This window comes from Phallusia mammillata, chromosome 8 (genome assembly GCF_965637545.1).
Source record: "Phallusia mammillata chromosome 8, kaPhaMamm4.hap1.1, whole genome shotgun sequence".
In the NCBI taxonomy this organism is placed as follows: domain Eukaryota; kingdom Metazoa; phylum Chordata; class Ascidiacea; order Phlebobranchia; family Ascidiidae; genus Phallusia; species Phallusia mammillata.
In genome coordinates this window covers 708,203-721,826 of record NC_137259.1, presented here as the reverse complement: position 1 = coordinate 721,826, position 13,624 = coordinate 708,203, and the positions used below count along the sequence as shown (strand labels likewise).

Genomic DNA, 13,624 nt, shown 5'->3' with positions numbered 1-13,624 from the left:
TGTTGAAATTAACACACAATCGACGATTTAATGAAAAGCAGTAGTGATTGACACGAGAAGATTTTTGGGGCTGTTTTATGCAGAAGAAATCGCGTAAAACTGGCGCGACCGGTTTTAAGGTGATTCCTTGAACTTTTCTCTCGGTTTTGAGCGCTTCGACGACGAGACAGCAAGAGCAGCGCATTATCGACGAAACAATGGCTGTCGGGCGGTGCTTGCGAGAAAACAATTAGATAACAATGGCAGGACAGGCGGTGGTGAAAAGTGGCAGCTTCATCGCTTATTTCAACTTGAAATGTTAACGTGTACTAATGATCTAAGCAAACTATGTGTTACAGAGAAGGCTTAACCCATGTTATACCTAATTTTATTTAATGTAGGTTTATATTTCCACACAACACAGAACTGTTTAGTTGCCGATCTATGTTTTCTGTAGTGCTTCAATAATTTCGAGTCAATGTTGCAGAATATGTGTTTGGGACAGATTTTGGCGACCTGCTGTGTTTTAATTTACTTCATCGAATACGCCAAAGGTAAATTTGACTTCAAAATAATATTAACTCTGAGGATTTAAAGATGTTACGTAACTTGAATTTGGCTTGCTAGCACTGGAATGTTGGATTAATTTTTTAACTTACTTCATCCCATTTTGGCGTTTTACTTCCGATAAATAGTGTACTTTTGTTCACTTAAAGTTCCGGTTAAAGTAGCTACTAAATACTTAAAAAGAACAGGCAAATTAGGCCTGCACATCAACACGAACATTCCATATGTGGCTTGTAGTGTCAGCTTATTGTGAAAACAAATAAGGTTACAAACCGCTCAGAGCACAGTAAATCCTTTATGCTAGAACAAGTACCTTAAGTTTGAAATAGTGTTTAGCATCTGCCAAGTTGGCTTCTTTATAGAACTGGTATCACAATAGTAGTAAACCCTTTATTGGTTACGAGAATTAGTTAAGAGCAAATTTTGGGGAAATAGTCATGTGTTTACAAGATCAAGTTAAAACCAATAAAGTTTATACAAATGTTTTCCCTACAACTGACAATTTTTAACAAACATCGCAACAAATTGACTTGAATACTGATCCATTTGACTTCGCAAAGGCCCGTGTAAGCCGAAATAACTTTTGCAGAGTGTTGTTGCGGCCTGACGTTGCAGACATGTATTGAATAGCCGAGGGGGTTGAGCATAACTTCGACGAGTTCTCTGGTTATAACCGAGCGGTGGTACATGGACATTTTCGGCCCTGGCACAAGATAAAATCACGCCCCTCCTTTTGCTCTATTTTCCGGCTGCTGCAGCCGCTCTGTTGAACATATATGGATGTATATAGACTGCTTGAAGTTCAGTTAAATCTCAGAGTGTAGGTGATATAAGTCGGGGCAGACGTTCCAGGCAGACAAGTCATCTTAATGTCGGCGTCATAACTCGCCCGGTAAACAAGATAAACATATATTTCCGCCCGATAAAGAGATTCCAGTCAAACCGGCACCGTTTTATTCTTTACGTTCAAATCTCTTACTTCTGATAAGATTTAAGATCAGGCCAATTATTGTGTTCGCAAAAAAGATGACAAATGCAAAACACGAGGCTTATGTCAAGTAAGCATTCATTAAGTCAGTCTAAAGTTTACGTAAAAATACAAATATAATGTATAAAGTATAATCAAATTTGGAGTTTGGTCGAGTTTTTTTCCGGATTTAGACACACAAGACACAGACTTGAAGAGTATTTTTACTAAGAACAAAATTGCCAGCGATGTAGAATAAAACGTAGATATTTAATTAGGAAAACGTTTCGACAAAAAACTGCCACCATCAGTGAAATAAGGGACAATATGCGCGCTTGTTTCCATTTGTGTTTTATTTCCGGGTGTGTATTGAAATTTACGTATTGACTTCATGTAGTTTTAAGCAGTAGGAAAGACAACCCAGCCCGATAGCTTTGCCGACGTAGTGAAAGAAGCACGACAGTAGCATTACATCACGGGTCAAAAGGACAACTTGAATGACAAATTCTCTGAGAATAGCGGTTTGCGTTGTTGATATGGCAATGACCAGCCCAGCTTAACAATCCACGCCTTAACATATCACTTTTGTTGACGCAGGACTGCAGTGTGTGACGTGCCCGCCGTCGTCCAGCAACCATGAATGCAATCTGCTGGCAACGATAGAAACCTGCGCCACCAATCAGGTAAATATATGAGATAGGAACCAACACAAGAAAAAAATTTGTAAATCATAGCACGTCAGGCCAGTTGAAGGCGTTATACCGAATCAAGCCGGTTTCCCAAGCATTCCCATAAAGTCGGTCTACCAAACAGACCGGCTGATTCGGTGTAACGCCTTCAATGGGCCTGGCATACTGTGATTTATATTTGAGTGTGTCGTGATCTCTGGTCTTCATGGACGCTTCAGGGCTGATCCCAGTAATATATTTGTATCCATCTTTACATATTTATTTGTTCTTATGGGTAAAATTAGATGCATCTGTGTCAATAGTTTGAACATGCAAACAAATTTAATCCGTCAAGAGCAGCTGTTTCCAATTTAAGCCATTTACATCAGTGGTTGAAAGTATATAAGATCACTTTTGCATATAGCGTAATTATTGTCGGTTTAACCACATTCGCGCGACCACGCCCAATCAACACAAAAAAGCCAAGTAGAGAATCACACTCAGGTCCTTCAAAACGGAAACAGCCACCAAATCTTGAACCACCTGTAAAGATGAGGTGACTGGCTTTCCGTTGTAATTGCCCTTTGAAGCCGGCAATTCCTCCATCTTGTGGGAAACCGCTCAAGAGGTTCGGCTTCGATTCTTCCCTGTCTTTATTACGTAACAGTTGCAAACCGCGATTTATCAGTGGGTTTAAGTCGCGCCCTGTTTACGTCACCACTGCCACCTGTGACGTCACCATTACCACTTGTGATGTCACCTCTACACGTGTGCGGTTTTAGGGTGAGAGAAATTCATAAACAGAAATCGGGTGTAGCAAATCAAACTTACATAAAGCTTATATGGAAGACAGTTATACACAGATTTGTAAGTCAAGCCGGGTTCGGGCTTTGGTTTCTTCAAAAAACGGGCTTGCTTCGGGCCTGACTTTACACAATGTACAGCCCTGTCACTTAAACTTTCGGGTTTAAACGGGAATTAAAAAACGATTCGGGTTCGGGCTCCAATTTCAACTCCGCTATCATACTATTTTAAAAGGTGGATTTTCAAATTCCACCAAACTTAGAAAACCGCCAGGACACCACCATACACAATCCAATACTACATAGCAAAGCGTCAAATAGCTGTTAGAAGTTTAAACGAGCCTTGAAAGTAGTGTTTTCCGTCACATGTTTTAGTTTTAACAAAACAGTAGACGAAGCGTGTAGCGAATATTAATTGGAGGTTTCGTTACAATGGAGGCAACGTTTAAACACTTGAACGTTCTTGAAATGCGGTAGGACCCGCTCAGATCGGGAAGTTAGGAGAAAAGTTCAATACAACCGCAACCAACCTCCTACAATGCTCTCCGTGTCCTTATCAACTTCAAGTTATTTACAATCCCTGTGTGGAATGTGATTTTCAACGCAGTAGAAAGATCGTTACTGTCTTTGACCAAGTTATGCTATGTTGCTGGACAAAATACTAGTTTTTTATTCAAACCAAGTCAAATTAGTTTAATGCATTGTCACTTCATCATATTGTCATCAGGTTTTTTTAAGGTTTGGTTTGGGTGACCGCTAAGTAGTTTTAAGAGACCGCAAGTGTTTCATTTAAATACCAAAAATAGCCATATTTGCAAAAAATAGCCATAAGTCCAAATTTTGGGAAACCGCTGGAGAAATTTGAAAAACACCTTAAAAAAACACTGATTGTCATTGCTTTGTAAAACAAAAAAGACACAAAAAATATTGGGTTATCGATTCAAGTGTCCTGTTATTTGCATAATGATTAAGTTTTGTGTTCATTTCTACACACAGTCAACAACAACAAAGGCAGTGATCGTTTTCGCAATTTTTTTAACGAGTATTTTTTGTCTAGCACCATATCGGTTGAACAATATCTTGGTTAAATACAGTAAAGCCGTGAACTAAAATATAATACTTTTTTTCGGTATGTTCTAGTTAGCCTATTTTGTCTGTTGTTTGAAAAACGACACAACCAACAAACGGTGCCACTGTTGTAAACCAAACATTGCAAAATTATAAGACCAAAACCAACATAAGCCTACGGTTTGCGAGATCATTAGTCACCGGTTCAAATGTCAATCAAAGTTCGTCGGACAGAAAAACACAACTTTAATTGTTTAATTAAAACGAAGTTATAGTTCGAGTGGGCGCAAGTAAAGTTAACTTTTGACAACCGCAAACATACGAAAGAATGCATTGATTGCTTTCACAACAAGATAAGTGAGGTTTTAATCCGCTTGGCACGGTTTTGTCGAAACATTCAGTCACGACTGAAACCTGGGAAATCGTATTGACTCAATCAAAACGATATTTCACAAAACTACTTGAAGTTAAGGTGAACTCTGTGCCAAGAACTGAAACTAGCAGCTGAATAGGCGAAAGAAAACGAATCCTATTTCTTAGCAAGCAAGCAAAATCGTCCAGCATGCATTCTCAATTTGGTGATTGGAATCCCCCTTTGCGACGTTTTACGGCCTTTTCGAACGAATACGATCTTGAACCCATTTAAAGTTAAAAACCCATTTGTAAATCATCGCAGCACATTTACTTTACTCACAAATGTCTGGAAAGTCTAAAACAAGTGAGTACAACCCATAGAAACTATAAGTAGGTCAGCTCGGGCGATTAAAACAATGTCGTCATCGTAGCACATCGAGATCGCATTGTACGTCACAATGGATGTAATACATCAGAAGCGAGATGTAATTCGGCAGATTTAAGCATTAAGTTTGACTTCTTACCGATTATAAGTGGGATAATACATCCGCTTGTGATGGGCCGGTTTAAACAAGAAGCCGAGTATTGGAAGCTTGCCCGGTGTTGAAAGTTTCAAGACAATGATGGTTTTCATAATATTTGGCAATCAATTTTCCGGAAAACGATCATTGCTATGAATTTAAGTTGCAAGCATTGAAAACTGTCACAAAAATATGGTGTTAAAAATGCATCGTTTTGTCTCCTTGGAAGTGGAAAAAAGTGGATTGTGAAAAGTAAAATGCAGTAAATTGTTTGTAAATTATCAAACTTTCACCCAAATCTGCGACAAAACACAATTGCCGAAAAGGCTTCTATACATAGTGATTCTCAACTCCGATTCTAATTCCGAAATTTACCATTTGTAAATGTTTACAATACAGAATAATTAAACACTATCATTGTCCAACCCAATTAATCTATTACAGAGAATAGTTACGTACAAACAGTAATAGTTTATTGAAATTGTGTCTCATATGTCTGAATCAGAAAGTTTTCTGAAGAGAAAGTGTTATTAACAAAATAAACTATTCAGATTCTTGTTGTTTTCTGTTCACCTATATTTTTTTTAATCCGTTATTTTTGCGACTCTTTACACACTTGAAAAACTACCGTTTGGCCCCGACAATAAAAAAGGTTGACAACCAATGTTCTAAATCTTTCAGCAATCACTGTTGTCACTTGCAGTGTTCCTTCAGCTTTTTAGCTATGGTGACTACATACGAAACAAAACACTTGCTGGAAACGCTTTGTAAACATAAAATAGTTTGCGGTGCTCCAGGCGGCTTGCTTCAACGAGATCCGGATCCATGGAGGAGTCTATAAGATCCGAAAGGGATGCTCGCAGATGTTGTCGTGTGAAGTTCAGATGAGACAGAACTCCATTCCTCAGCTGGGAGTAAAGAGCGGAACTTTAGTGAGAAGATGCAACGGAGGTTCAGAGAACTCAGTCTGCCATCATTGCTGTAGCTACGACTTGTGTAATTTGGCCGAGAAGTCAAAAGAAAACGGTGCAAGTGAGTGATCTTACTGATCTTTATATATGATCAAATAAAAAATCTCAACAGTCGTGGGTTCGAACCCCCATCACACCAAAGATGTTCCCACATACCCTTTTTAACTGACTACACTTTGTTAGAATCTCAAAATTTGTGGTTCGAATCCACCACAAATCCACATAGATTTTTTTAGCCTGTGCCTTGCCATATTAGAATGCTTGGTGTCCGACGTGATTTCGTATGACGCCTTCAATGGCCCTGGTCTGCCATGATTAAAAAATGAGTGTGTCGTGATCGCTGATCAACATGAACGCTTCCAAGTATTACATTTAATATCACGTGATCCTAGTGTCAAAATCTATTGGACAGACACTAAATCGCTTTGCATAGGTTTTACTTTGTTATTCTTCCCTATAAAATTTACTTCTATGATAGGGAGTACAAAAATTAAAACTGTTACAATAAATGTCAATGTTTTCTTATTATAGATAAATCGTGTTCCCACTTTTTACCGGGATGTCGAGCCACTTGGTGGCATGAAAGAGGCGGATTTTTAACTGAGAATGGGGTGTTTCTTGGTTGTCATTGTGACAAGGTTTGTGAAGAGAAAGGAGATTGCTGCTTCGATTATCAGGAAATTTGTGTTGGTGAGAAATTTGTATTTGCTTTAAGTTTAACAAAGAGTTTGAAACCCGAAATTGTGATAAAACGACAATATCTTTATCTCAAATGCTTAGAAAAGTGCTTAAGCTATGTTTAGTGAACCAACGTGCATCCGAAATGTGCGGCTAAATAATTACGTCAGACGTATACATAGTTTATTAGTTCTAAATCGAAAGCCTATAATGATGAACCATAATATGGTAAGGTTCTATGTAATCAACGATTAGTAAGCTGCAGACAGTGCACACTTTTTCGACCTATAAGGTATCTTCACTGCAGTTGGCGACAAGATATAGGACGTGTTAGCTTGTGTAGCCATCCAACGACACTCCAGTTTATTGGAAGTAACAGGCAATCAGTTATTCCTAGAAATAACGAACTAAAAATGAGCAGAAATTTGATACAAAACAGAGAGAAGCCTGTAAGCACGTACCAATTATTTTTTACGCTTCAGGAGTTTTGCCCCCTGCCATGCGACGCAAGGACCCATATGGGGGAACCACCGGGGGCGAGTACAAGAAAATCATGCGTCGCGGAGGGGGACTTCCCCTGTTGAGATGCTACGTTTGCGAAGACGCGTCATCGAACGAGGAATGTAACAGGAGGGGGAGAATTATGGAATGCCTCCCGAACCAGGTAAAATGGTTGAAACGTTGGTCATATGATTCTTAACATCAAATGCTGACACCGAAACCTTTTCTTTCAAAGTACCATGATTAGTTTTGTAGAATGCTTCAATTTTGTCTAACCAGGTAAAAGTGTCAGATACTGGTTGAAACTTATAGCAATGATTCTTTACGCAAAATAAGTAAATTATTAGGGTTTTTCTGCTTCAAATTTCATTTTTTCAGCCCATACAAATGTTTGCCGGACTAGTTAAATGTGAGATATGCGAATCCAGCTAGTGACCGTGATAGCATTTATATGTTTGTTACCTCGAAAGCCAATAAGGTATAATCGAACTCTGAACACAACTCTATTAGAAGAGTAAGAATTCCGACAGCCTATATACAATATGAGGTACACAAAACCCGAAACAGTAGCAACAACAATTTTGTATTTCACCAGATACATTGTTTCAAAGTCACGCAGGTCATTTCAAGCAACATCGCATTTTTGGCTTCTATAAATGTCGCATACTTTGTAAAAACTTCATCGCACTGACAGGTTGACACAAAACACTTTAAATTCAAGATAATGACATTGCGTTGACCCCGCCACAACACAACGATGTTGTTGTAATTCACCATTCCATATATTTGCAGAATGTTCATTTGAAAAATTACCATAAAAGCAACGCCAACATCTCGTTAAGGCAGAGGTCATGGGTTCGAACCCCACCACAAGCTAAACTTTTTTCCTACGACAAAACATGTATTTCGATTGTTTTACCAATATATGTTTATGTTACAGCGCTCGTGTTTGACGAAGACTAGAGTAATTGGGGGACGTCGGTTGCTATCGAAACGCTGTTCTCACACCCCTTCATGTAAAGCCTTGCAAAGTACAAGTTCGTGCGCTAAACACGGGGTGTGTTACTCCTGCTGCGGAATTGACTACTGCAACTTCTTCCAAACGCCACACAAAGTCGATTTGGGTAAGTTGCAAGTAGAGGATGAGGCAGAACGTCTGATAAAAGCCAAGATATTTGGCAGGTCATTCGAAGTTAAAAAAAACGCGACCTAAGGCAAGTTCCAGAGAACCTACACATAGTGAACACATGTTTTTGCAAATATTTTGACAATCGTTTATGTTGCTATCAAGGCAAAATGTTAAAGGAGAAATTAATATGTGACAACTTCGGGTCCATATTGTCTAGCACCACTTTCACATCAAATTTTCCATCATCGCAGTAAAAAGTTCCTAGCATTGTTGTGTCAGATTCCTATCTTAACTGTAATGTTTTTTACGTTATTAAAACATAGCTATGTGGCAAATGGGAAGGCGAGCTAAAAGTTACGGAAATCTATTAACAATTATAAGTAAGAATCGCTTGCTAATATTTAAGCTAACTCTCGTGGTAACGTGTTGGTCAGGCACAGGGAGAAACGGTGTTAAGATCTTGGAACAGTTTAAAGTCGTGAAACCACCGATTAAAGTTTGACTTAAAAGTTTGTCTGATGCGCGAATTCTTTACGTCGTTTGAATACCGAAGTGGCTGTGAGTAAATAAACTACCCGACAAGCTACATTACGCCCCGCCCGATGTGCAAGTGTTAAGTGGAGTTTTAAAACATAGCGTGTCGTATGTTAAAGATAACATAAAGTATATCGTGTGTGTATTGTAATGCAAGGTTCAGTGTTATTTCAGGCGAACAATTTTATCAGAAAACACCAAAATGTGAAAGATAACAAAAAGTATGTCAACTATTTTGTGCACATAAGAATGCAATATATAAGCTATTGCTGCGAGGCATAATATTATTAGAGCTCTTCTGGCAAATGTAATTGTATTCCGACGTTTCGACGTCCTATATACAGGTCGCCTTCATCAGGGTAAATAACACTTAATGCGACTAGTGCAGTGCACGATAAACAAAGGGAAAAAAGAAGAATGGAACGCAAGCACGTCATTGTACTAGTCGCATTCAGTGTTATTTACCCTGATGAATACGACCTGTATAGGACGTCGAAACGTCGGAATAAATTGCATTTTCCAGAAGAGCTCTATTAACTTGATAAGAATGCTCGATGTTATTTCTAGTCAAGCAAATCAACAACAAACACCAAAGTCCAAAACGCCAAGATTTCGGCTTAATGAAAACAATCATTATTTCTGTTAAAAAATGACCAGAACACCACAATAAGTAATGTTAAAGAAATCGTATCTCATTTGAAATATGCTGTCTGTAAATGTGGTTACAAAGACAGGATATTCAAGTTATAAAAATAATTGCCGAACAAGCGATTTAAACAAATCTTTGTGCCAGAATGAGTAATCTAATTAGCTGGAATTCTGCGAACAGACAGATTTTGTGGCATCATTCTCAAGCAGAAACTCTCAGCTATTTAGATTATTTCACCGTCTTACAAAATACCCGACCACAAACTAAAATAACACACAGATTATTGCAAGCTTATACAGTCGACGTTCTCAAATGGTTGTACATGCTGAACCGGGATTATGTTTTAAGTTGTCATTTCGAACGACAAAATACATCTTTTCAAACAGACAAGACACAGTTTAAAATGTTGTGTGTGGCAGAGTTGTATGTCGGGCCGGGCTTTTCAGGCTTAGGTTTCTTCAAAAATCGGGCACACTCTGTGTCAGCATTTTTTTTGAATAAATTTAACTACCCAATTGATAGTAACTAACTACTGTCCACTGTGCTTGTTGTCTTTGTCTTTCCTGAGGCTTCAATGTATAGGTCTGTCAATCAAACTTTCGAGCCCGTTTACAACTCTGGTGTGTGGATAGAAGTCCTTCGTTGTGTTTGTTGTGCTGTACACATTTATATCTTCTTTTTCTTTGTAATATTAACACAATATATTTGTGTCAACACCTTAAGTACGTCAGTATAGACATTTAAACATGTACCAGTGTCATTTTTATAGGAACAGATTTCACAGAAATGACATAATTAAGAATCCCGCAGAAGTTTACAACTTGTGTGACGTTGCAGGTGCGTCATGCTTGACTGCGTACCCAGGTTACCCACAATGCAAGCGTCACTATCTGTCGTCATGCGAGGGAAACCAACAATGCGCTGCGCCGAGATGTAGATGCGATTCCGAGTGCGTGTTGTACAATGATTGCTGCGCCGATTACAACCTTCTGTGCAGAGGTATAGAAGTTTGTTGAAGATAAACACAAGTGCTTCAAATTTTCACTTTAAACTGGTTTGCTCTGGGAATAACGTCACTAATTCGGGAGGAAGTTGTGACGTCATAGCGACGTCAGTCTTCATGATTGTGACGTCAGTTGGGCGCAATCATTTTGTGTTAATCACTTATCAGTTATTACTCCAATTTCCTAAATGACTGACTGTCATAATTACAAAGTACTAACTCCGCTTTCGGTTGATTCTTCCGGCTATCAGGGCGGTATACAAGTGTGTTTATCACTCTGAGTAACTGAAGGCCTTAAATACCGTACCCTCATAATCACAATGTAATAGTTCCATTTTGGTTCGATTTTGTCTTCCTATTTTAATTTCTATCTTATTATTTTTTTGTTAAACTATGTCCGAAATTTTCACAGACACTGAGGAGAAAAACTTAGAATGGATTTTCGATGAAATCGAGAGAAACCAACCGCGCACGAATGAAGAAGATTTGCTGAGTAGGTTCGTTCAATCAGATGCGCCGATGCAAAGACAAGTTTACCCGGTGATTGAAAACAGGACGTTTGAACTCGATGCGAGGTCAGCCGACGTTGAACTTATGAAAGCATCCATGCAACAATCAATAGCCTTGCTCGCATTAGAGAGAGCGCAGAGGGGAAGAAGGCGCGGACTCTCTGCTGCTCAGGATAGAACTGACGATAGCGACGCTAGTGGAAGGGAACATTTAACATAAATATTTTATCGTTTTTATTTTTCTATTTATATTCGAAGACACCATGGTTCCTTAAATGGGTATCTGTGTCAGGCCGAGAAATGAGAGACGCGATCACATAAAGAGAAATGTGAAGAAAAATTTTGCTTTGTTAAACGGTTTCGTAATATTTAACCTGCTGATGGAATACAGACACACAACGTAGAAAAACCTTAATATTTTACCGCAATTGTTCCTGTAACAGTTTTTGACACCATCATCATTAGTGCTGTCAAAAATTAAATAAAATTAAAGTTACTGGAAAATTAATGTAACATTTTTTGAACAAAACATACTTTAAGTCCAAAAAGTCAATGTATCTGCTCCAAACTAGCCTACATCAAATTTAGACAATTTATTGTCAACATAACAAACGACCAAAATTGCCAAACAGCCACCAGCGCCAACGAAATCAGTCGCTGTGATTTTTTTCTGCTGAAATGTCAATGAACTGTTCAAAGCAAAACTTGTATCGCGCATTAAGAATCGTCGGGCGCGCAGCAATTCCAGGTACGTGAAAATATTTTTAATTTTTTATGTGAGCCTTTTAATAAGTAACGACTGGTAACATTCATAGTGTTAGAAATTCCAGCAGGTTTTAATTTTCATCTTAATCCCAAAGAAAATTTTAAGACCCTCGCATTGTGTTGATATTTGTATTCAAATCATATGAAGCCGAAGTTTGGTCAGTTACACATTCTCATCCCTAAACTGTAAACTGATTTCCAGAAGATTTAAAATAATTGTCCAGAAGATGAAATTCTGGAACATGTAAAAGTACTGAGAACAACCAAAGGACAATTGATTGAATTTCTTTAAGTCATTTACAACTACATCATACAGATTGTAGTTTAACATACAAACAGCAAAGTTCCGTACAACACATTTTGCGAGTTACAACACATGTCTGTCCAACTCAAATACAAGGTTTCCATCCGAGCCTGTATGACGAATGACCGACAACTCAGCAAAATTTCATGCCATGAAAATGATCATTAGTTCACAAGTAAACATCAAAGTTGCACCAGAACCAGGCGGGCGTCAATGCAGTCGTAAAAAGACATAAACTTTTAAACGCTGATCGTTTGATGGGTTCGAACGTAGGAAGCCGGAATTTTTATTGAGCTATGCGGAATGAGTTGAACGACCCTCAATGCTGGTAAAAATACTTAAGCAAAATCCAACAAACTTATGTCTGCAAACCGGCTGCGACATTGTTTAGGCAAACAGGGGCATGTTTTAAAGTTTCAACCGAGGGTTGTAAGTGAAGACCATTGTCCTTATTGCAAGTTTTATGTTTTCATGGTCAATCAAAACCTTCACAAGATTTTTTGAACGTGGTAACCATTATAATTATCAGATTGGCCAATATTATACTGACAAACCAAATGCTTCAGTTTTGTTATACGTTTCGGCTCATAACTTTGCCTTTTTTAGTAATTGGGAGGGAAGGAATAACTTCATGAAAATGGAATTGCCCCCACACATCATTATGAAATGAACAAATAAATACGGATACAAAGTTTGTAAAAAAATAATGAACATTTCCAACTATTTTTTAACATTTCATTTAAATGTGGCCAATTTAATGTGAGTGTCAACAACATTAAAACACATTCACGACTTTTTTACTTCGTCAGAAACCCCGCATTAACAACACTTGCCAGTTTTGTTGCACCAAATGCGAGGAAGTAATTTAGCTTTGCTTTCTTTCACATTGTTGTAACTTATGCGAAATGTCGTGCAAGCAACTTTACGACAACCCCTTACGAGGTAATATAAAAATTCATTGCTGAAGCGTAAAAGGAATGATCGCTGTAAATAAACGTTAGTATATGGCAGACCAGGTGGATGGGCGATGGAATGACGAAGTTTTTCGCGTATTTATGGCAACTTGCGTGGGGTGAGGCGAGTTAAATGTTTATGAGGTTGCAAGCTTAAACATCTGAGGTAGGATTTCTTGTTCTCACAAAAATAACATTAAAAATCGTTGCCCAATTCCTTGTTTTGATTTTGTACGATTAGGTCTGGCATTCCTACATACACCTAGATACGCACAAGTAACTTTGTTAAAAACGAATTTTGAAAAAAAACAGCGACAACAACAAAATTTTCATGTCTATATTTCCTTCGACCAAACAAATCAAGATGATTATTCTCAACTAATAAACTCATATAAATCAAAACACTATTTCGGGACAATGGATGAGCATCACAAATTAAAAACGAAATTTCGTAAACAGCATAACTTCGATTCAATGGCATTATCGAAGCGCAAAGTTGTTTTAAACAAAAATGTTACATACGTTAAACCAGGGGTGGGCAACCTGCGGCCCGCGGGCCGCATGCGGCCCTTTATTAATGGTTGTGCGGCCCGTAGAGACGCTTGGACTTCAAAAGTACTGGCAAACGAGTCCAATTATTACATATTTTTAAACTGATTAATGCGTCTGATGCTAGTTTCTGCGATCTGGCAAAATGTGGC

The 13,624-nt window shown here is 38.3% G+C and overlaps 1 protein-coding gene across 2 annotated transcripts; it reads left to right on the top strand.

The window, feature by feature from the left end:
• The first annotated feature begins 387 nt into the window (after nt 1-387).
• On the top strand, nt 388-11,362 carry LOC145205515 (uncharacterized). Of its 2 annotated transcripts, none has more exons than XM_080078258.1 (8): nt 388-533; nt 2,111-2,196; nt 5,725-5,959; nt 6,430-6,588; nt 7,059-7,240; nt 8,018-8,201; nt 10,227-10,388; nt 10,805-11,362. In XM_080078258.1, the coding sequence occupies exons 1-8, from the start codon at nt 458-460 to the stop codon at nt 11,119-11,121; spliced, it is 1,401 nt and encodes a 466-aa protein (XP_079934384.1). In that variant the 5' UTR covers nt 388-457; the 3' UTR covers nt 11,122-11,362. The 2 variants fall into 2 exon arrangements, with proteins under 2 accessions (XP_079934384.1, XP_079934383.1); XM_080078257.1 differs by having other exon boundaries at nt 5,710-5,959.
• The last annotated feature ends 2,262 nt before the right edge of the window (nt 11,363-13,624 follow it).